A 24,287-nucleotide genomic window follows, 5' to 3' on the forward strand; every position below is an offset into this window, starting at 1 on the left:
CATGTCAACACACTTGGGAGACGGAAGGCAAATGGGATGATTTGCAGAACAGAGAAAGCAAGATACTCCCATATGCAGAGAGGTGGACACCTTTGAAAAAAGCCCAAATCCCAGAACCCTGGAAAAGCTCAGAACTGGGAGACACAGGGAACCTGAGAGTCTCCAAATCTCCAGATGAGCCAAAAGTGAGGAGAAATGCCAGACTCAGAAAACTGGGTGCTAAGACCTTCAGCTCCTATCCCATAGTTGGCTCCAGAAACACGGATAAAACTGGCAAAATCCATCTCCTAGGTGAGGATTTTTCTCTGGAGAAACTAAAATCCCAGAGAAAACATCTGTAAGGTACAGACATTGGGGCATTCTTCACCAAAATGACCGAGTCCCTGTTAGTCACTCCACAATAAAGTCCATTAACTGACAACCTCTGTCTAGGTACAAAGCATTTAATCAGCTTTGTACAGACTGCAAAAGCTCAACAGACAACTAAAGGATGCTTTCAACAGAAAACAGAGACAGACCAATATATGGAAGAATTTGGGGGAGAGAGAGACAGGGCAGGGAGCAAAAGAAAACTTAGGAGGAAAAAACAGGAAAAAACTTCAATTAATATTCTCAGAGAAAGAAAAGAATATACTGCATCTAAAATCAAGAACAGGGTGCTAATTCAAAAGCGACAATTAGAGAACAAGAAAAAAATCTTGGAAATTCAAGGTATAAGATCTGAAATAAATTCAGAAAAGTCAGAAATTTTAGGGATGTTCCTTGAAGGAAGAACCTTCCCCCGCCCCACACACACCCAGAAAAAATATGAGAAAAACATAAGAAAATTAGAGGATCAGTTCAGGAGTCTAATATCTAAAGGGCAGGAGTTCCAGAAACCAAGAAAAGAAAAAAATGAAGGGAAAGAAATGAACACAGGAATACTTCAAGCAAACAGCTCTGAATTGAAGGCACAAGTATTAATTGCGAAATGTCAGAACACTGAAGATAAGAGGGAAGATCCTAAAAATTTCAAGTTAGCAAATACTGGTCATGGCAACAGACTTCTCAACATCAATTTTGGGAGCCAGAAAACAAAAAAGTAATGAATGCCTTCAAAAGTCTGAAAGAAAATAATTTTCAATCTAAACAAGTCAAACCATCAACCTGTATGAGGGTAGAATACAGATTTTCAAACATGTTAGAACTTATAAAATCTATCCCTGTGTATGCTTTCTTAGGAAGTTCCTAGAGTTAAGAGTCCACCAAAACAAGAGAATGAATCAAGAAAGAGGAAGGCATGAGATCCAGGAAGCAGGTGAAGGAGAGTCCCAGGAGACCTTGACAGTAACTAATCCAGCCTCCAGGAGACAGAGAGCTATAAGATAAATGTCTCCAGAGAAAAGAACTCAAATGAGTTTCATAAATCTTAGAGTTTGGGAAGAATTATTAAGCAATAACCAAACAAAAGAAAGCAATGATCTAACTAGTTAAGATCAGATTTGTATTTGCATACTGTACTTGTCTACAATCAGTTTAATATTGATTTAACCAATAATTGTGATGCACCTATACCTTGAGCAAAGGAAACTGAATTCTCACCTTCCATAACATGATGTCAGTAGAAGATATAAACTGCTACATCAGCAAATAGCAATATAAACTTGTATTTCGAAATGGAGATAAGTAGGCAAGGAAAAATACTAAAAAGCGTAGGAAGTACAACTCCAGAGTGGAGCAGCAGCCTGCTTTGTGTCAAAAAGCTGTGTAGTAGTCTTGACTTTTAAAAACCATCTTCACACATTACTTTACTACTATTAATCAAAAAAAAAAAAACAACTGGTTACCTCTGAAGAGGGAGTCTATGTGAAGGATTGCGGTGAGGAAAACTTTTTTCATTTTGTGTACTTTTGTACCACATGAACTACTTTTAAAAAATCAAATGCATACATGGGTTTTATAATTTAAGGAAGAAAACAAAACATTACTCCTACCTAGCCAAAGTTAATAAAAACTGGGACAAAAGGGAAGGAATAGACTTAAGAAATCCCCAAATAAGATCTCTAAGACTTGGTGACTTAGCAATGTGTTCAATCACATGGAAGAGAAAGCTCCTGTTGTATTTACAAACATAAGAAAAATTATATAACTAACCTACGAAAATTTACCTTCACAATAATTGATTTACTAAGTCGTTCAGTGGCAGGTTAAATTTGGAAAGTTAATAACAGTAATAACAATGTTATTATTATTAGAGACAGAGTCTCGTATTATTGCCCAGGCTGGAGTGCAGTGGTGTGATCATATCTCACTGTGACCTTAAACTCCTGGGCTCAAGCTATCCTCCCACCTCAGCCTCCTGAATAGCTGGGACACAGGTGCACACCACCAGGCTCTAGAAATTTTTGTAGTTTATTTCGTAGAGACAGGGCCTTGCTATGTTGCCCGGGCTGCTCTCGAACTTTCAGCCTCAAGCAGTCCTCCCACCTCGGCATTCCAAAGTGTTTGGGATTACAAGCATGGCCTGCTGCGCCAGGCCATTAATTATTCAGCCCAGCTTTCAAACCAAGATGGTAGCTACTCATTCTTTTCTGTTAAATGCAAATGGTTAAGAATATCAATCTCGATTACAGGTCTCTGACCAAATTTTCTCAATAGACTACAACATTGTTTTAAAAGATTTAACGTTGCTCATTACAGATTTGGCATTATAATATTTATTTCAGAACAAAATTTAAATCCCAGTAAATCCCATTCACTTCTGAAATGACTATGTTTGACAAACCTCGAACACTGGGGCTTTCTTAAGCATGACTTTTTACCCTGCCTAGACGGAAAAAGCATTCTTTGAAGCAGCTCCTGAAAATTTGGGCTTAGCTGCTTCCTCACCTGATGTGCGAGTACAATTGCCTAAGAGTATAATTCAAAAACGATTTGCTGAAACTCATAGACGATTCATGTCTCTATTCTGTCCTGCTCCTCTTCAAATGAGCCAGATCTTAGAGGCGTTTCAGTTTACCCAGATACAAAGAAAATAAAGTGAGGTTGGCAGCTGGAGGAGGCGGTGCCGTCCGCAAAACCAAAGCAATGCAACCACTTGTACCTTAACTCTTCTCCGTTTTCTCCCCTTTTCTTCCCCTGGAACCTGCTTCTCTCCTTTCTTTCTCTTTTTCCGCTTTCTGTCCTTGTGTTTGTCATGATCGTTTTTGTCTTCGAAGAGGCTGGAGTCGTGCCCCGAACTGCCCGTGGAGAGTTCGGTGACTTCGTTCCCTCCTACTTTGAGAACTAGCTTCAAGGGCTTCTCCACATACTCTTGAAAAAAGAAACGAAAGGAAAGCGCGTCGATTAAAGTCGGGGCTCTCCAGGGAGTGCTAAGGCTGCAGAGCGCGAAGGCGCAGCAATGCCGAAGCGGCTTTGGGCGCCCCGCGAAGCACCTGTTGAATGACAGAGCCCGGCCCGGGGGTGCGGCGCCGACCGCCCCGAACGCTCCCAGGCCTCTCGAGCCGCCTCACGTCTCCCCACCAGAGACCCACCGGACCGGGGGACCCGGGTTCGAATGCCGCCGCCGCACGGGGGGCAGCGCGGCCTCGGGCAGGACGCGCCCCCTTCGCGGGCCTGGGCCTGCCGTGGGAGGGAAGGGCCCCGGGCCGCCCCTAAGCCACTGGGAAAGAGCGGAAGCGCGGCAGAGGGGCCGAGAGCCCACCGCCCGCACCCAGGCCCACTCCTCACCCTCGTAGAGGTGTTTCTCCGACTTGTGCTTCTTGTGCTTCTTGCCCATGTCCGACCGGGCCCCGGTGCCCGCCCCCCGCGCCAGGCCCAGGCCGTGCGGCGCCGCTTCCGGTCCGGGCCAGGCGAGCGGAGGGCGGGAGCGGGGCCCGCGAGACCCCGCGCCGCGAGGCAGGGGGGCGGCGCGCGCCGGGCGGCGCGAGGCCCCTCTCGAGAAGACGGCGCGCGAGACCGGTCGGAGCCCGAGAGCGGTGGCAGGGGGGCGAGCAGCCGGAGCAGAGGCGGGAAAGAGGGCCCGCCGCGCGTGCAGGGTGCCGGCGGCTGCGGGTGGCGGCCCCTGGCGACCGGAGGTGGCGCTGCAGCTCGCGGGCCGGGGGCGGAGTCGGGGCCGGGAGCGGGGCCGGGGCGGGGCCGGGGCGGGGCCGGGGCGGGGCCGGGGCGGGGCCGGGGCGGGGCCGGGGCGGGGCCGGGGCGGGGCCGGGGCGGGGCCGGGGCGGGGCCGGGGCGGGATCTACCGCTCAGAATCTTGTCTCTTCCTTCCTCCTCCTGCCCTCAATCTGTCTGTCTTGTTTCTGTCTCTGTGTGTCTCTCCCTCCCTCTCCCCTTCCCTCCCTTCTTTCTCCTCCCTCTCTCTCTTTCCCTTCTTCCCTTCCTCCTTCCTTCCTTTCTTCCTTCCCTCCTTACTGCCTCCCTTCAAGCCTTCCCTCTCTCTGTTCTTCCTCCCGCGTCTCCCTTCCTTCTCCTCTCCCCGTCTCCTTCCCTATTTTTTGCCTTTTCTTTTTTTACCCTTCCTCCTTCCCCCACTCTTCCTTTCTTTCCACGTTCCCTGGCTTCTGTTTCTTCCCTTTTACAATATTGACTGAACCAGCAAACTCAGCACATTGGTGACTGAAGATTCTAGTCTTAAAAAAAATCTTATGTGCTGATAGGTGAAGATTTCCAGATATCTCGACTGTCTTTACTTCTAGCTGTATGGTGCTTTGTCTGTTTTCAGATAAGCTCATAATTATAGTCTCCTCTTACGAAAGGATCTGTTATCAGTCATTTATACTTCAGGAAGAATTTGGACCCATGAATCACCTCTCCCAGGAAGATTTGTAGCTTTACCTTGAACTTCAGTGGTGAAATTATAGGCTTATATTGTAGGACCCTATTATTGGCAAGTGATAGAAACCAAGTTAAATTATTTCAAGTAAATGAAAAGGGATTTATTGGTTTACATGTCTAGGAAGGGCAAGAATAAAACTTGCCAGAGGGAAGACAGGAACCAAGGATGTAATGCTGTTGACTGGCATGCCAGCTCTTTCTCTCTCTTGTCTCTCTGTATACAATCGGTCTCCGTCTTCCCCCTTCTTTCCTATGTGGCTGGAAACATGGCCACCATCTGCTTCCGAGGCCTCTTGTTTATAGTGTCCTGACCAATTGGGAAAAAGATCTCTTCTTGTCAGTTTCACCCGGAAAACAGTCCCAGGGAAGGACTCTGATTGGCTTGGCTTGTGTCACATGTTTTATGGGACAGGGGATGGGAGATTGATTTAGCCTAGATGCCAAATCTACCTCCCAACCCCCTTGGCCAAGAGAAGTGGAGTCTGTGATTGGCAGTCCCTGCCAGACTTCTATGGTTAGCCAGGGAAGATGAGATTCTTCTAATGAAGAGAGTTGCTTTTTCATGAAAGCTAAAAGTGTATGTCTATTATTTCCCTGCAACAAGCCTCTCTGGTGTCCATGAGGTAGAGATCGGGCTGTAGAAAGAGGGGTTGTGTTGGGGAAGAGACCTTCTCCTGCTCTGAAATCAAGCCAGCAAGGCCCCCTAAGCATAGGGCAAAGCTTGGTTTCAGCTTTTCAGCCATTGTCTATAACTTATTTTGCTTTAAGAAGAACCACTATGTCAACTCCCACTGTGGGTCTAGCCTCTATTGTGGCATTGCCTTGCTCCAGGCTCAACCTGTGGGTTTACCTGTCTGCTCCTCATCACCCTGGGTACCTCATTGGTACTTACAGCATCTGGCACAGTGACTACTACTGTCCAAATGCCCCTCAGAGGAAAAAGGTCTGGTGAACTCATCCATCCTATCGAGTTAGTAATTTCCCTTCCCTCTCAAGGGTGATTTTACACAGGTCACAAAGTGGTCACAGCAATGGAAAGTGAATAAGAGCATGAAGCAGAAAACACCTTCCAGAAAAAAGTTCCTGAACGTGGAAGCCCAAACTCATCTAGTTTTAAATTCCCAGTATTAATACCATGAAGGCACATAGAAGGCACCAGAAAATGCTAGTTGAGCTGTATGGTCCTGGTTCGGGCAGACTCCCCCAGAGATTTCTGCCTGCTGCCATTCATGTCCTCCCAGTGAATGTGGAATGGCCTGGAGACTGGCTTCAGAGCAATTGAACATGGCAAAGATGATGGACGTCACTCCTGTGATGAGGATACGTAAGACTTCAGTCTTGCTTGCCGACTGTCTCTCTTGCCTTCTTGGCTTGCATGTTTTGATGAAGCAAGCTGCCATGCTGGAGAAGCCCATGTGACAAAGAGCTGAGATCGGCCCCCAGTTGACATCTGGCTACAACTGAGGCTGTCAGTCCAAAAGCCTTGAAGGATTGAATCCTGCCAGCAACCGTGTGAGCTTCAAAGTGGATCCTTCCTCAGTGGAACGTTCAGATGAGACCTCAGCCCTGGCTGACATCCTGATCACAGCCCTGTGAGATACCCAGAAGCAGAGGACCCAGTTAAGCTGTGCCCAGACTTCTCCCCACACAGAAAATGGGAGCTAACACATGTATGTTTGCTTAAGTCACTAAGTGTTGGGGTAATTTGTTACATAGGAATACATGGCTTATACAAATATCATTTCAAGCAGGGAAACTTTCTAAGCATGCCGCATATCTCAATAAGAAGGACTAAAGTGACAGTAACAACAGCTACTGTTAATTGAGCAGTTGCCTGTGCAGGGCATTTGGTTAAGGCGATGAACACATCACCCCTTTGTATCTGTATTCTGGTCTGTGGGAGGAGTGCTGTTATCCCTATTCCACAGGTGAGGAAACTGAGGCCTGGAGAAGTCAGGTGGCTTCTGCAAAGTCACACACCTTGCCTACCTGGAATTTCAATCCATGTCTGCCTACCTCCAGACCCTACCTTCTAACCACTATGCCACATTGCTCTTGGAAAAGAGGGCTAGGTCATCTCCAACGACCCTTCCTGCATGTTTAGAATCATGTTAAATTAAAACAAATTCCAGAGAAGATGCATGTGCTCCTATATGCAGGTTTGTGCATTGAAAAAGATCAGAAGATAATTTAAAGAATGGAAATAGGCTAAGCACAGTGGCTCACACCTGTAATCCCAGCACTTTGGGAGGCCAAGGCGGCAGGATCACTTGAGTGCAGGAGTTTGAGACCAGCCTGGCCTGGGCAACATGGAGAAACCCCATCTCTATTCAATTAAAAAAAATGTAAAAAAGAAAAAAAGTAAAGAATGGAAATAGTTGTTATTTGCTGTTTACGGATTTTTGTGGGTCTAGAGGAACTAAATATACAAGGAGAAATTGACAAGTAAAACACGACTGCTTAACTCGTTGGAATAGCTCTCTAATGATGAAACTTCAGATTTTGGAATACCTGGGTAGTGAGAGGATCCTGAACTGGGCTGTGAAGGGAAGGTTTCTTGGCAGCAACAAGCTGCACTGCAGGAGGAGATGGAGCCACTCTGCTCATGTGTATTTGCTGGCAGAGGAGGAAGAGGATGATCTTGGGGAGAGGACCAGGCAGGCTCTGCACTTTGGTTAGTCCTACCTGGAGTCCTACATCTACTCTGCCGGCCTCTGTCGGTGCCCTTGCAGCCTGGTTTCCCTCGTTGAGGAGGTAGAATGGTTGCTTTCTTCTCCAAGGGTGGCCCAAGCCTCACATATATATCCCTAAATCCCTAGAAGGCAGCCCCCAAAACTCTAGGGCTGAATAACTTAGAGAACACTGTTGGCACCTGTTCCACATCTGCCACCTGCCTGGATCCTGAGCTCAGTGTCCTTCCTGCCACTCCGGAAGGAGGATGTATTTGCCCATCTTAAAGAGGATGGTTCTGAGGTTCTATAAGGGCAGGGACTGCCCAAAGCCACACAGCTGGGATTGACCACAGGTCTTCATGTTCCAGGGCCTTGCCGGGGCTTCCACTGCCAGGGTGGAGAAGCCACTGTCGGGGCGGTGTCAATATCAGAGAGCAATTGCCTACTACATGGCTAGTCCGTGGGAGTCAGAATTGGGATCCAGGCCAGGGAAGCCCAACAGCTCTGGAATGAGTGAGACAGAGCTGACTTGAGTCCTGGGGTCACGCTTACTGCGTCTGTGACCTTGGCATGTCCTGAGAGGGCTGCCTATCTCTGAACCTTGGAACTAGGGTGAGGTCATCGGGTGTGCTGCTGCAACAGGGTGGATGTAAGGATGAAAGAAGGTAACGCGGTCAGAGCGCCGAGAGTAATGCCGGATATGGTAGATAGTAAATGGTCAATAAATATCACTAACTTTTAAATATTTGTGAATGTCACTTTCCTGCTCAAAACCATCTCGTGGCTCCCTGTCTCACTCAGAGTCAAAGCCAAATCTTCACCTTGGCTTTTAGGGCCAGATCTGGCCCTCATTCTCTTTCCAGCCCCATCCCCCTGCCCCCTCCTCCCTCCTGCCCCCAGCCCCTGCTTCTCTTCCCTGTGTCCAGAACACTGTCCCCTGAGCTCCTGGAGTGGCTCCTGCCCTTATATCACCTTGGTCTCCCATGTGACCACCTCAGAGAAGCTTCTGGACCAGCAACCCACACACTCCTTCCCCTCTTCCCTCAGCCTGTGCAATGCCTGATTTCTCTCCATTGCATCTACAGCTTCCAAAATCATGTTGAATATTTCTTCCCTATCTGTGTGAGTATCCACCATCTGTCCACGGGCCTCCCAGGTCCCCGAGGTTAGGGACTAGGTCTGTCTCCCTCATGACTGTGTCCCCACACTTAGCACAGAGCTGGGCTCAGCACAGGCGCTGGATAAATATTTGTTGGACAAATGAGTGCATCATAATTACTGTGTTGTGATAATAATTCTCTTCCTCCTTCTTCCCCTTTCTGGTGGAGGCACGAGGTGACTGGAGGCCTCCGGGAGAGTCTGTGGAGGAGAAGACACCGAGAAAGGCTGGCCACTGGGGGGTGTGACGTGCCCAAGAAATCTCTGCCCAGCTCAGCTTTGAGGTAGCCCCTCTCCAGCCCAACCTCTCTGCTGAGGAGCTGCTGCCCAGGGTGCCTTCAGGCCTTGGTGCTCCGACAGAGAGGGCACTCTGGGACCCAGCTGATGTCCTGACCATCTGACCCTGAGGTAGAGTCTGGCCTTCGTTGGTTGGATGGGATGAGGGCTGGGTGAAACTCAGTGGCCTTGGTTCTGGGACAGCCACTGGGGACCCTTTATAGCTATTTCCCTATAGCCAACAAATGAAAGAGGGCTGCTGGGTGCTGACCTATGATGTGGACAGACTAAAAGCCTCGAACGTCAGGGGCTTCTGAGCCCCTCACCTCTTCTTGGCCGTGCTCTTCAAAGCCCCCTTATGCAGCACTGAGACAGGATGGGAAACTCTCGAGACAGAGAGAGTCCTTGGGCTGCTAACTTCTGCTTTCCTTTGTTTGAATCTCAGTTTTCTCCTCTGAGGGATGGTCAGAGCTAGCCCCGTGCAGCCTGTGTAGCTGGCATGAGGGTTAGCAAAAGCAAGGAGTGAGAAATGTTCTGGCACAACGCAGGCCTTACCAACTGTAAAGGGGCAGACGGCAGGTGGGAAAGGGCCAGTTCTCCTGGACACTCCATGGGGATTTCTGCTCTCTGTCCTGGGGTGGAAGGTGGCATTCCCTATGCCCAGGCCCCCAGCAGCTCCAGCAGGTGCTCCCATTTGGTGGCAGGAGTAGGTCTGGGCCTTCCTGGTGCCAGCCTGGTGCCAGCCTGTGAGTGCTGCTGGGAGAGGCCTTGAGAGGCTGAGGCTGGTTCAGCAGGCAGCTCTGTGGGGAATCAGTGGCCTGGGGTGATTCGCTGTGACAGGTTGTTGACAGTGCAGCTTCCAGGGTTGCTCACGGTCACTGGCAGAGCAGCCCCAGGCGCTGCCTCTGAGTGAGGAAAAGAGAGAGGTGGTGGATGGCCACCATCCATGCAGGCATGCCACATGGCCTCTGCCCACATGGCCTCAGAATTGCTTGCTGGAGGGTGGCAAGCCCAAGCCATGACACTCAAGGCTGTCAACCCCAAAAGTCATTTAGCCTCAGAGCCCTCGATCAAATAAGAAAGAGGCAACAGCAGGACCTTCCTTCCTTCTTTCAGTTCACATTTTATGTGCACCTACTACGTGCTGGCGGGTGCTAGGAACACGGTGGGAGTGAAATAGACACGGCCCTACCCTTATGGAGAGCACAGTGAGATGCATGTTAAACAGAGAACACAGACAAATATTTAATCATGACCATGCTAACGGTTAGAAAGGAAAGCAGCAGGCTGTTGTCCGGATAGCGCTCTGACCCAGGCTGGGGACTCATCCAGGCCTGACCTGGAAGATAGGTCTTGATTAGGTACCCTACAAGTGGAACCTGAGGCGGGGATCTGTTGGGGTGGCAATCGTGAAGAACCTGCAAGGCAGGGAGAGAAGCAGGATGGGGTGGGGAGAAGCAGAGAAGAGGTGGTCTAGGCCTCAGCCCCGTGCCACAGTGGTGGCAGGGCGAGGGGGCATGGGAAACATCAACTGTCCAGGGAACAGTCCCACCTTGTGGGAGGTGGCTGGCCTTTTGTAGCCCATGTTGGGAAGTGAGGTCTGCCTGATTGTCACCTGTTGCAGAGGTGACTCTTGTTTGTCCCAAGGAATTCTCTGAGGGAGGTGTGCAGCTGCCTTCCGTGAGTGGCCAACACTCCCAGCTGCTGGTGATAGCCCTCCAGCAGGATGTCCCTTCAGGAGAGGTGAGCCAAGAGGGCATCAGCTGCATCCACTAAACAGGCAGAGAGACCAGCATGCGCAAAGGTGAGGAAAAGTTGGGTGCAGTCAGGGAGGACAGGAGACCAGAGGAGAGATGATGGGGACTGTGTCTGGAAGAAAGGCTGGGCTGGGCAGAGCCTTTCAAGGCATGGCAGAGATGCTTGGTTTTTTTCAGTATGACTGTGAAGGCAGTGGATGTGGGCGCATGGCCAGATTGGCAATTTAGGAGGAGTGTTTTGGCTTCTGAATGGAGGAAGAATTGGAGTGGGTTTAGGAGACCAGGCAGAGAGACCAGCTTAGAAGCGATGTGGTCTTCAAAGGGGAGATGGAGGTGCCTTGGCCTAGCATGGACGATGTGGGGATGGTGCGATGGGTTAATTCAAGAGTTATTAAGGAGGAAGAACTTAGGAGGAGTTAGGGATGCCTGTGCATAACCCAAGAGGAGAAGACAAGTAGGAAGGTGAATGCATGTGTCTGGGGCTTGGAAGGGAAGTGAGACCTGAAAATAGATATTTGGAATAGAGATGTCTTTGGAACCTCAGGAGTGAATGAGACCACCCAGGAAAGTAGAGTAATCAGAGAAGATGGAGCCTTGAAGACCTTCAATAAATATCTAACAGGTGAAAAAGGATGAGGAAGCTGCAGAGGAGACTGAGGAGGGGCAGGGAGGCAGGAGAAACGGGAGAGCGGGACACCCAGCAGGGGAGGACAGAGCACTGGAGCCAGGTGAGGGCGGTGGCGGGCTGAGGGTGTGCAGAGGAAGGAAAGCTTGGCCAGGCTGCAGGGAGCCTCTAAGCACTGGAAGGGCTGGGGGAGGGTGGATCAGACAAGTAGACTTGTGCATGCAAGGCCACCAAGGTGATGCTGGAGAGTGGGAGGTGTGATGAGACAGAGATGCAGAAGGGAACACTGAGGCCTTGAATGACAGGCTGTGGGGCGTGGGCTTCCCCCTGTAAATTGGGATAAACCAGATGAAATGGTCTCCTTAGAGAAAACTGGGCATTTTCCAGGAACCCCAGGCTGGGGACAGACCATCAGCAACTCAGAAATGATCCTGCAGGCCCAGGCTCCCAGTCCATCATGATTCCTTGGAGCACTGCCCTGCGGACGGGGCCCAGGATTAAATTCCCTTCACAGAAAGTTGCTGTGTGTTTGATAAACTCTTATCAGACTGCGGCTGTGGGCTTGTACCATGTCACCCAGATCTCTAATTTCATAGTTCTGGCTCTGCCAAAAACTGGCTGTGAAACCTGGACATGTTTCTTCCCTATCTCCATCTAAACAGGGCCACAGAAAGAGGAGGAGTAAGTCAGACACGCTGAGTCACACCTGTAATTCCAGTACTTTTGGAGGCTGAGGTGGGAGGATTGCTCAAGACTGGCTTGGGCAACATAGCAAGACCCCATTTCTACAAAAAATTAAAAATTAGCCAGGTGTGGTGGTGCATGCCTGTGGTCCCAGCTACTCAGGAAGCTGAGGCAGGAGGATCACTTGAGCCCAAGAGGTCAAGGCTGCAGTGAACTATGATTGTGCCACTGCATTCCAGCCTGGGCAACATGGTGAGACCCTGTCTCAAAAACAAAAAAAAAAAAGGTAAAAAGATAAAAAGAAAGAGGACTCAACTGGCTGCTTTCAAGCTGTTGCTTCTAGGGAAGTGCTTCTGACGCTCTGTCAGTGTCTGATAAAGGCTTTGTTTTTAAAAATATGTGTATATTTTAGGTTTTTCTTGATTCAGTTATTCAGTTTTAAACCGATTTATTGCCTAAATAATTAATGTTCATTAAAGACAAATTAAAAATACAAATAGGTATAAGGAAGATATTTCAAATTGCTCATAATCTCACCGCTTTCTGTAATAATTTGGTATATGTCATTCCAGATATCTTCCAGTTTTTTTTTTCAGAGTTTGGCGGTGATTCTCTTCTCCCTGCCTCAGGGGATATGTTCATGATACTCCTTTATTGAGCCTGGCTACTCAAAGAGTGGCCTAGGGACAGCTGCACTGCCAGGACCTGGGAGCTTGGTAGAGATGCAGAGTCTCAGGTCCCACCTCAGGATTGTAGAATCGGAATTCACATTTTAAGCAATATTCCTGGTTGATTAATATTTGTGTATTAAAGTTTGAGAAGCACTATTCTGGAACATTAGCTTATACTCAGACTTAATTTTCTTGGACAAGAAAAAGGGAACATTTCTGAAGTTGGAACAACTAGACATCAAAAGAAGACCTTTGACAAAACCAGATAAACTAAAAGTTTTCTTTTTTCTTTTTTCTTTTTCTTTTTCTTTTTTTTTTAACTTGCAAGCCCACAGAAAGATGGAAAAGATCTGAGGGACTTTTTCGTTTACTTTATTCATTCATTTATTTTAGAGATAGGGTCTTGGTATGTTGCCCAGGTTGGAATGCAGTGGCTATTCACAGGGGCGATCATAGCACAGGACAGCCTTGAACTCCTGGGCACAATCAATCCTCCTGCCTCAACCTTCCAAGTAGCTGGGACTACAGGCATGTGCACCTGGCATTTACCCCAATTCTTTAAAAAGTTTCTTTCTTTCTTTTTTTTTTTTTTTGAGACGGAGTCTCGTTCTGTCGCCCAGGCTAGAGTGCAGTGGCACGACCTTGGCTCACTGCAAGCTCCGCCTCCCGGGTTCACACCATTCTCCTGCCTCAGCCTCTGGAGTAGCTGGGACTACAGGCATCCGCCACCACGCCCAACTAATTTTTCGTATCTTTAGTAGAGACAGGGTTTCAACATGTTAGCCAGGAGGGTCTCGATCTCCTGACCTCGTGATCTGCCCACTTTGGCCTCCCTAAAAAGTATTTTTAACGATTAAAAAAGAACAGTGATAGAATGCTAGAACTTATTCCTTCTATCTAGTAATTTCATATTCATTAACCAACTGTGGTTTTTTTTGTTGTTTGCTTTTTTCTTGTTTTTGTTTTTCCTGTGAAGCTTTTATTTTGGGCAGAGGGAGGGGAGCTCAGTCCTTCCTGGCAGCCACTTTCTTCATGGCGGCCAGGACATTGCTCAGCTCCTCTCTCTTATTCTTGGCATAGATATGTGTTAAGCACTTTTGGAGGCTGAGGTGGGAGGATTGCTCAAGACTGGCTTGGGCAACATAGCAATCTGCCCTCCCCATTCTTTCTATCCGCCCTCCCTATTCTTCCCAGCTCAGTTACTACTCTACTTCCTGCTCTAGCCTACCCTCTACTTCCATGAGATCAACTCCTTTAGCTTCCACATATGAATGAGGGTAAAGGATTTGGCCTTTAGTCCTGCAGTATTTCTCTTTCTGTGCCCGGCTTATTTCGCTTAACATAGTGTCCTCCAGGTCACCCATGTCGTTTCAAACAACAGGATTTCCTTCTTTTTTAAGGCTGAGTAGTCTTCCATTGTGTACTGGCTTTATCCATTCGTCTGTTGACGGATATTTAGCTAGATAGGAGGAATACATTTGAGTGTTCTTTAGCACTGTAGGGTGACTATAGTTAATAATAATTTATTGTATATTTCAAATAGCTAGAAAAGAGGATTTTAAATGTTTCCAACACAAATAATAAATGTGTGAGATGATGGATGTGCTAATTACTCTAATTTGATCATTACATATTATATATATGTATCAAAATATCACTCTATACCCCATAAATATATATAATTATTATGTATCAATTATAAATATTTTTTAAAAAGTGATTAAAAACCTTCCATACATGGAAATATATAATAAAATTTTATATGTTGGAAATGAATAACACATTGAAATTTGGGTCTTCATTGATTGTAAAAAGTAAATGCTAAGAACTTTTTTTTTAAGATGGACTCTCACTCTGTCTCCTAGGCTGGAGTGCAGTGGCATGATCTCAGCTCACTGCAACCTCCACCTCCCAGGTTCAAGCAGTTCTCCTGCCTCAGCCTCCCGAGTAGCTGGGGTTACAGGCATGTGCCACCACACCCAGCTAATTGTTGTATTTTTAGTAGCAACAGGGTTTTGCCATGTTGGCCAGGCTGATCTTGAACTCCTGACCTCAGGTGATCTGCCTGCCTTGGCCTCCCGAAGTGCTGGGACTACAGACGTGAGCCACTATGCCCAGCCAAATGTTAAGAACTTTTTTTTTTTTTTGAGACAGAGTCTCACTCTGTCGGCTGGGCTGGAGTGCAGTGGCCAGATCTCAGCTCACTGCAAGCTCCGCCTCCCGGGTTTATGCCATTCTCCTGCCTCAGCCTCCCGAATAGCTGGGACTACAGGCGCCCGCCACCTCGTCTGGCTAGTTTTTTGTATTTTTTAGTAGAGACGGGGTTTCACCGTGTTAGCCAGGATGGTCTCAATCTCCTGACCTCGTGATCCGCCCGCCTCGGCCTCCCAAAGTGCTGGGATTACAGGCTTGAGCCACCGCGCCCAGCCAATGTTAAGAACTTTTAACATAAAAGATAAAATACATTTGCACTAACAAGCTACTGCTTTTATTTCTCACGCATAGGCGTTCTGCTTAAAATGTCATTTTAAGCAAGAAGTTGCTGAAAATCTTTGAAAACCACTCAGTGATAGGACCTCCAGGGTAATTACAGGCTTTGTAATTTGGTTAGATAAAACATTGGAATGATCAGATGTTTTTATTTTTAAAATACCCATCTTTTAGCAGACCATAAAGCCACACATAGATTAGTTGAGCTTGTTGTATGGCTGGATAAAGTCATCTGGATAGATTAGTTGAGCTTGTTGTGTGGCTGGATAAAGTCAGCTGGAACTTGATGCAGGGGAAGAGCACTGAACTGGAGATCACAAGGCCTGGTTCTCATTCTTGCATTGCTTGGCCTCCATGTGACAGTCAGAAATCCATCCCTAATGAGGTTGAGCTTCAGGTGTGGCTATATCCAGGTGCTCAAACGATGGCCCCAAGATTCAGGCTTTCTCTCTCTCTGTTCTACTTCCTTCTGCACTGGTCCCATCCTCAGGCAGGCTCCACTGGCCTCTAGAAGCTCCCAGATGACATCCTCATAGATCCCAGTCCAGAAAAAAGGGGAATGTGCCTTTCCCCAGTGGCCCAGCAAAAGTCACAGGGTTACGTGATTGGACTGGTTTGTATTATGTACCCACCTAGAGCCTATGACCATGAAGGGGTGGGATGTGGGTGGAGGGCAGTCATGGTGGTGGCAGAATTCAGGGACAAGTGAAACCTAGACCGTGGGTCTTCTAACCCAGGAGCTTGGGTGGGAGATGAGTGTCACCTAAACCACATGGCGTTAGTTGGTATCCCTAAGAAAAATTAGGGTACTGTGACCAGAGGATCGGAGAATGGATGCTGTACCCAAAGTAACCAAGCATTAAAAAAAAAAAAAAAAAACCAAAACAAACAAAAAGAACACCTGTTTCTAAACTCAGTTTCTCTACCTGCCCTGAGAATGAGCAGGTTGTGAGGACCCAATGAGAAGAGGAGGTAAATGATGAGCACTGTTACCTGTTACTTGGAGCCCTATTACTGATGGGAGCCCTGAGCCCTATTATTCAGAGCCCTGTTACTCGGAGCTGATGGGAGCCCAGAGGCACCTTGCTGCTAACAAACACAACACGCTTCACAAAATGTTCACGCTGTCCCCCATGAGACTGGTCACTGATAAAGAACTGGCAGAAAGGTTCTTTCCTACAAATCCAATTCTGGTCGGCTTGGCTGACGCTTGGGCTGCTCCTCGGAGAGGCAAACGTGCCCATTTGCTAAGGGAAATGCAACCCGGGGGCGTTTTCTCCTCCTCTCTCTACTGTGATCTTGCCTTTCAGGGCCAGTAGGGGATCAGACTTGGAGTTGCTGACATTGTCAGCCCCGGGAGAAAAGTTGTGAAGCTCAGCCAGATCTATTTATGCCAGATTTTACAACATCATTGAATTATTTGCACTCGGAACTGCTGATGGTCTGTTGTTATTGTTGTTTAAGTCTACACATAGGCGTTTTGGAAGGCACGGGCATCTCTTTATAGTTTCTGAGGCAGAAAAAGGAAAAACTTTTTTCTTCCCTTTATTTAGGAGAAAAATGCGTGGAGTGGGGAATACAGCCTTCTCCTTTCTGCCTGCCTGTCCCTCTTTCACCTGGGGTAAAATCTGCTTCTGAAAGCCTCCCCAGAGCTTGCTATGAGGAAGGAATAGCCCCTCATCTATGCACCCTGGCTGTTGATCAGCAAGAGCTGCCACGTTTCCCAGCTTCCACTCTGCTCTGCCATAAATCCACTTTCCCCACCACAGCCAGAGTGACTTTGAAATACATGGATTTCTGGGCCAGGGGCAGTGGCTCACGCCTGTAATCCCAGCACTTTGGGAGGCCGAGGTAGGAGGACCAGGAGTTTGAGACCAGCCTGGGCAACATAGTGAGACCCCATCTCTGTTAAAAACAAAACACATGAATTTTTCTGTGGGTGGTGGTACATGTTACAAAAATAAAAACAAAAACATAGATTATAGATTGGATTAGGCCACATTAGCATCCTGTTCATAACCCTTTGTGGGGGGGTCTCTCATCTCAGTTAGATCAAGCCCAAGCTTTTTTCCTCAGCCTACAAGGCTCAGTGTAACCTGACCTCATGCTCTTCTCTCTGACCCCGATTTCTGCCACTGCCTACTTCTACTTGCTAATCTCCAGACATAATTTAGTTCCTTGAACATGCCACACTCTCCCTCCCTGCAGGGTTTTCACACATGCTATTCCCTTATTCTGGAATGCTGTTCCCACACTCTTCATATGGCTGGCCTCTTCTCATCTCTCACCACCTCAGAAAGGCAACCCTAACCTGCTCCAACAAGTCCCCTTTTAGTTTCTCTCCTTATTTATGTATATTTTTTGAGATGGAGTTTTGTTCTTGTAGCCCAAGCTGGAGTGCAGTTGCGAGATCTCAGATCACTTCAACCTCCACTTCCTGGTTTCAAGGGATTCTCCTGCCCCAGCCTCCCAAGTAGCTGGGTTTACAGGCACCCACCACCACGCCCAGCTAATTTTTTGTGTTTTTGGCAGAGATGGGGTTTCGCCATGTTTGCCAGGCTGGTCTCGAACTCCTGACATCAGGTTATTCACCTGCCTCAGCCTCCCAGAGTGCTGGGATTACAGGCATGAGCCACTGCACCTGGCCCTCTTTTAGTTTCTCTCATAGCACCCTGTGCTTTTTCTATTTCTGGTAAAACACATCACATTTGCAATTCCACATTTATTTGTCTATTGTCTGCCTTCCCACTAGACTGATAACTTCCTGAGGGCAAGAGCTGAGTCTATTCTGTTTTGTTCACTGGCACTTGGCATGTACCTAACACATTTTTATTGCCGAAATGATTAGGGTTGAAGTCCTCTCTTGTGGAGGGCAGGACTTCCTTCTGTGTTCTTCCTTCTGGCAGTGACTTATTTCTCCTCCCAGGAGGGGTTTGGCGAGAGGAGGTTTTGTCATGGTTCCCTCTGTCCCTCTCAAAGCACTCAGCAGGCTATTTGGCCCACCATGGGAGCTCAGTGGAGGCTGATGAATGAATTCACATTAAATGTGTTCTTCCTCTTCCCCCCAACTACACAGCCAGCTACTCCCGGGAGCGGCATAAATAGTGACCTACAGGCTGGGCACGGTGGCTCACACCTGTAATCCCAGCATTTTGGGAGGCCTAGGTTGGTGGATTACTGGAGGCCGGGAGTTGGAGACCAGTCTGGCCAACACAGGGAAACCCTGTCTCTACTAAAAATACAAAAATTAGCCAGGCGTGATGGCACATGCCTGTAATCCCAGCTTCTTGGGAGACTGAGGCACAAGAATTGCTTGAATCCTGGAGGCGGAGGTTGCAGTGAGCCAAGATCGTGCCACTGTGCTCCAGCCTGGGCAACAGAACAAGACTCTGCCTCAAACAAAAATAAGTGACCTACACCATGAGACTATGGAGTTGTCAAGCCTTTGCAAAATCTCAAGCTCTTTCTTCTACTGATGGGTGTACTGTAGTGCCTGAGAGTCCATTACAACAGAGCAAGGGCAAGGTCTAAGAGTCATCTTCCAAGGTCAGCACACCTGGAAGGGGTATGGCCTGAACTGAGCCTGGTAATTTCCTCCTGGGATGGGGAGGGTAGGGAAGGTGGAGAACACAGAGACAGCGCCCCCACCCGCCCACCACCCCAGGCTTTCAGTTCACCAGATATCCATTAAGCACATAGTGATTGTTAGGGTCCATGGGGACTTCGGATAAGAACAAGACACAGTCCCTAACCTCAGGAGGCTCAGGGTTTGGTGGGATATGTGACTTGCCCCTTTTCTGCCATATGACACCTTGGGGTCGTTACTTAAAAGCCTTGGTTTCCTCATTTGTAAAATGGGGGTTATAAAGGTACCAATTTCATTGGTGATAATTCATTGAGTTGATGCATAAAAATGCTTAGAACCGGGCCAGCCTCAATAAGGGTGAGCAGTCAGTGTTATTATCTGCCATGCCTCAGGCAAGGTACAGAGGTTCCCCGAGGCTACTTGACCTCCTCCTGTTTACCCTGCCTCCTGGCCAGCTGCCCTCAGGTGGTAACTATGCAGAGTGGCCGCCTGCCTCTGGCACCTGTCTGATCTGCCCTGGTCCTGCTGACCTGTCCAGTGTGGGCCTTTTGGTATTTCGCAGGCCTTCCCTTTTTGCTAGGTTTCCAAGGCTGCTCTTCTGGGTCAGCAAGTTTCTCAGGCTTCTCAGACCCAAGTGACCAGCTTGGGAGATAGGCAGAGAGAAGCCTTATGTTACTGGCTGTTTCTGCCCATTGGGCACCAAATAAACACTTCCTCTAACAACAGCCTCTTGACTTCCATTTAGAGAGCCTCCTCTCCCCACATGACCCAAGCCTGCCAATGAGAGTGTCACAGCTGCCAGGGCCAGTGAGGATTGGTTCAGGGGTGAGCATGTGACCCAGGCCTGCCAGTGAGAGTATCACAGCTGCCAGGGCCGGTGAGGATTGGTTGAGGGGTGAGCATGTGACCCAAGCCTGCCAATGAGAGTGTCACAGCTGCCAGGGCCAGTGAGGATTGGTTCAGGGGTGAGCATGTGACCCAGGCCTGCCAGTGAGAGTATCACAGCTGCCAGGGCCAATGATTGGTTCAGAGGTGGGCCTGTGTTTGGAATCTGGCTAATGTGAATATCATAGCCCCTGGCCTGGTAATTGGTACAGAGGTGGGCATGGGACTGAGGCTTGGCTTTGGTGGGACCGTTCCATGAAGAGCTTGCTGAGCTAGTGGTATGTCAGTCTGGTGCTTTTGGGGCTTGAGAGGAGGCACTGCCTGAGAATAAAGCTAATGGTGGAGAAAGCAGAGCCAAGAGCTGGTGGCCTGGTGACAGTGCTTGAGTCTCTGGATCCAGCTGAGCCTGAAGTTCATCAACCTCTTACACTTTTCAATCCAGGAGTTGAGTAAATCCCCCCTTTGAGTTTTGTGTACTTTGACCTGGATTTCTGGCCCTTGCAACTGAAAGAACATAGGCTGACTTGTGTGTTCATGGACACACACACACACACACACACACACTTCATTCAGTGCCTACTGAGGAGTCCCTCTGCTTAGGGAACTGAGCATTGCCTGTTCCCAGAACATACAGAGGTGACCAGGACACTTCCAGGCCTCAGGAGTCCCAGAAATGGGGCAACAAGTCCGACTTCTTTCTCAGATACTTTTAAGTGTGGTGGGCCCATTCTCACCAGGGTCAGCGATGTAATTTGTAGGGCTGGGTGCAAAATGAAAACGTGGGGTCCCTTGTTCAAAATTATCAAGAGTTTCAGGCCAGGTGCGGTGGCTTATGCCTATAATCCCATCACTTTGGGAGGCCGAGAAGGGTGGATCACAAAGTCAGGAGATCGAGACCATCCTGGTTAACACAGTGAAACCGCGTCTCTACTAAAAATACAAAAATTAGCCGGGCGAGGTGGCGGGTGCCTGTAGTCCCAGCTACTTGGGAGGCTGAGGCAGGAGAATGGCATGAACCCGGGAGGCGGAGCTTGCAGTGAGATCGTGCCACTGCACTCAGCCTGGGTGACAGAGTGAAGACTCCGTCTAAAAAAAAAAAAAAAAGAATTTCAAGGTAGCAACTCAGAGCATTAATCCAAGTGTGAAACCCTGTGTTCATGAGGGAACATATACATGAGGAAACTATCGTACAAACCATTATCAAACAGGTCTAATTTAAGGTATTCTGAGGGACAAGGGCTTGGTTCCTTCAAAACAGGATCCTTGGTAGGGACCGAGGTTTGAGTAGTGCTCACCATGGCAGTAGCTTGAGGGGAGCTGGGAATGAGTGGGTGACCATACTATCTGCCTGTGGTCACCAAGGAAGGCTGTTTTGCCTGGAAGGGAAGAAATCTCCTGGGAACAGAAATCTCAAGCCCAGGCACATAGGTGGGTGGGAGCAGAGGGAAGTGGAGCTGGTTGGGCTCCTTGTTTTGAACTGGGAGGCAAACTAAGATGGGCGAGGCCCCTGTTTGGTAAAAAGATGGACCAGGAGTCACAAAAGTGTCAGGGAGACCTGGTGGTCTCCTGGTTCTGCAACCAGGCAGACCTGGGGTTGAGTCCCACTTTGGTTGTTTAGTAGCTTAGTGACCTTGGGAAAGTCACTTGACCTCTCTGAGTGCAGTTTCATGGAATGGAAAATAGCAGTGATGTTACCCCCAGCAGATTTATAGTGAGTACCTAATGGGATAGTGTCTATAAAAAAATCCTTTATAGTCTGGGCAGGAGATCGAGACCATCCTGGCTAACACGGTGAAACCCCGTCTCTACTAAAAATACAAAAAATTATCTGGGCATGTTGGCATGCACCTGTAGTCCCAGCTACTTGGGAGGCTGAGGCAGAGAATTGCTTGAACCCAGGAGGCAGAGGTTGCAGTGAGCCGAGATCACGCCACTGAACTCCAGCTTGGGCGACAGAGTGAGACTCCATCTCAAAAAAGAAAAAAAAAATCCTTTATAAGCTATAAAATATGACCATAATCCATCAGTTCTAAAACTCATCTTTTTTACATTTCATATCTCTAAAATTGGGATAAATCTTATTATCCAAGGTGTGACATATTTAATTGGCAACTTTTCTTTTTCCTTGGTGGCTCATGAAATACTGTGTATGTGTCGCCATCAGTGGCATCTCATTAACAGATCTGCTGAAATGATCGTTGAAACAGCCGTCGTCGTCTTTTCCATCTTCACTGCCACCCTTGCCTGTGTTTCCAGAGAACAGAAATGAGACCTTTTCATCTGTGTCCTCTCGGAGCCTGACATAATGTCTGGCACAGGTCAGTGCTCAATTAATGCTTTAAACCAAAGCTTACAGTGACTAGTTAAAGGGTTTTGCTGGAAGGGCTTTTGACAAGCTAAACCCAACACTTTCACCTTCTGAGTAATCACAACTTTGGGCTGAGGCGTGGTCATTTGTGTGTCTTGTTTTCCTGGCCACCCAATTGATGCCTCTTTGTCTTATTTCTGAGGGTTGCTATGGTTCACACTCGTTAGTTTCTGTGAGGTACACAGGGAACACACCCACCCTCTCATTCTTCCTGCCCCCTCCACCACTCTAAGATTGACTCAATTAGCATGTCACATCCCTCTCGCCTCAGTGATTGGTCCAGGGATGAACATATGACCCAATCAGAATCTTTGAGATACTATGAGATTTTTGCAGGGTATAGCAGCCCCTGACTGGGCCCCATGCATAGCCTCTTGGCATTTGCCATTTCCACACACACGGGCTGAACTACCAGTTGCCCGTGTGCATGGAAACGGCATGCTTTGGGTCTATGCTTGAGTACTTTCTCAGGCTGTTACGGCCCACTCTGTCCATGTGTGCCACAGGGGCTACAAGTCAGGGGGCTAATGGAGCCAAGGAGTTGTCAAGGTAGCTAGGGGAGGAAAGTGAGGTGCACAGGGTGCAAAATTTGAGGAGTCCTAGTTCCAGCTTTGTGGCAGCCCTCAACCAATGGCTGATGGGAGCTGGTGGATAAATACCCCATTTCTCTGCAAGGTGCATGCTCTACCCTGGCCCTCACTGTTCCCCAGTGGGATTAGGCTCCGGGTGCCCACAAAGATAACTGCATGATAACATACCTTGTATTGGCTTCCTTCCCCGTGCTGGCTCTCTTTCCCATTTCCTTACCAGTACTTCCTACGATCACTTCCCAGGGAAACCATTTGTCCTAAAATCCTTGACTCAGGGTCTCCTTCTGAGGGAGCTCAAACCAAGACACTGGAGCCCCTGCTGTTGTCTGTGGTTGAGGGCTGACACCGCTGTAGAGGCCAGCAGCTGTCTTGCCAGCTGGAGGGGCAAAGGATGGAGCCAACATGGGGGACAGCAGAACCGGGAGATGGCAGGTGACGTGATTTGATGATGCTGTGCTGCAGGGATCATGCACCACAGTTCGGACACTTTCTAGACTTCCCGATGAGCACTCTCTGTGCACCTATGTTTTTTCTCCTACAGCCAGCCATCTCTTCTCTTCTCTCCACTTTCTCCAAAAATGCTATTTTCTGAAACTATTCAGTGCTTTCTCTCTCTCAGCTTCTGAGCCCCACTCAACTAAATTGGTCTCCTGGGATTTACCATTCAGGAAGTTGTTTGCATGTGGGTAGGGACTTGTAAACAAAAAAGTAAAAAGGGGTGTGAGTATGTTGGTATGATGGGATGTGGGGTGGGGAGTGTGGTATGTGCGTATTTGTGTTTGTACTTCTTGGCACAAATCATAGTTTGTGCCATTGTGATCATTGGTACATTCTTGTCTACTGGGAACTCACATGGGAACCCAAAAGGAAGGCCTTCTCCCTTCTGTCATCTCTTTCCACCTCTCAGGAACCTCGTATCTGTCTCATCTCTGCTGTTCTTACGTCTTTATTCTTTCTCTTCCTCTCTGCCTCCTTCCTCTGCTTCAACATGGCCCAAGGTGATCACCAGTAGGCACAACCCAACTCCAGCTCAGGTTCTCCACAGAGAATCTGATAGGCTCTGCTCAACTGCCAATAGATGAGCTTTCTTGGGCCAGGCCCTATCCTTTGTCCAATCAGCTTTGGACTTGGTGTTGAGGGTGGGGCCCTGGGCAGGTCGCCAGTGAAATATGCTGGACGATTCCCCCCATCACAGGTGCCTGCTCCCAGAGCTGCAGGACAGTGTCTGGGAGGCAGGACGATAACAACGGTGACTGCACACTTACTTTAAACCAGGTGTGGGACACACATTGCAGATGTTACGTGTACAGCTCTTAAGTGTTTAGCTCAACACTTGTATTACTTTTAATTCCCATAGCAAATCCACCATATGGATGAGATTCTTATTACCTCCAATGTACAGACATGGAAACTGAGGCATGGCCACTGAGGGCATAACCAGCACCGTATTCTACCCCAGTCACCCAAGTCACCTCCAGGGATAGGCAAAACCCACTGTGTTCCCAGGCAGCGACAGGGAGACAAACCAGGTGATGTTAACTTCCCCAGTGTGTAGGGTGCCAGGTGGAAGCCTGCCAGCCTGGCTCTCCCCTTTTGGCCATCCTTATTCTCCCCCTGCCCTCCCCCTCCTGGCCGCTTGGTACCTTCCTCTCTTTTCCCGGGCAACTCAGCCGCAGCTGGAGGCAGCCCCTGGGAGCCACCAAGCAGCTTTAT

At 48.4% G+C, this 24,287-nt stretch overlaps 1 protein-coding gene across 8 annotated transcripts in view; it reads right to left on the minus strand.

The window, feature by feature from the left end:
- Nucleotides 1-4,017, minus strand: part of BRD7 (bromodomain containing 7) — a 55,315-nt gene extending 51,298 nt beyond the window's left edge. For 3 of the 8 annotated variants that reach the window (XM_023209902.2, XM_023209903.2, XM_023209904.2), the window contains exons 1-2: nucleotides 3,709-4,012; nucleotides 3,083-3,291 (exon numbers count right to left, since the gene is read on the minus strand). In XM_023209902.2, the coding sequence (XP_023065670.1) occupies nucleotides 3,083-3,291; nucleotides 3,709-3,757 (258 nt within the window). In that variant the 5' untranslated portion in view covers nucleotides 3,758-4,012. Of the gene's footprint in view, nucleotides 1-3,082; nucleotides 3,292-3,708 lie in introns of all 8 variants that reach the window. The other 5 variants (XM_023209898.2, XM_023209899.2, XM_023209900.2 and 2 more) reach the window with 5 other exon arrangements.
- Between the last annotated feature and the right edge of the window lie 20,270 nt (nucleotides 4,018-24,287).

Source organism: Piliocolobus tephrosceles, chromosome 17 (assembly GCF_002776525.5).
Source record: "Piliocolobus tephrosceles isolate RC106 chromosome 17, ASM277652v3, whole genome shotgun sequence".
Taxonomy (NCBI): domain Eukaryota; kingdom Metazoa; phylum Chordata; class Mammalia; order Primates; family Cercopithecidae; genus Piliocolobus; species Piliocolobus tephrosceles.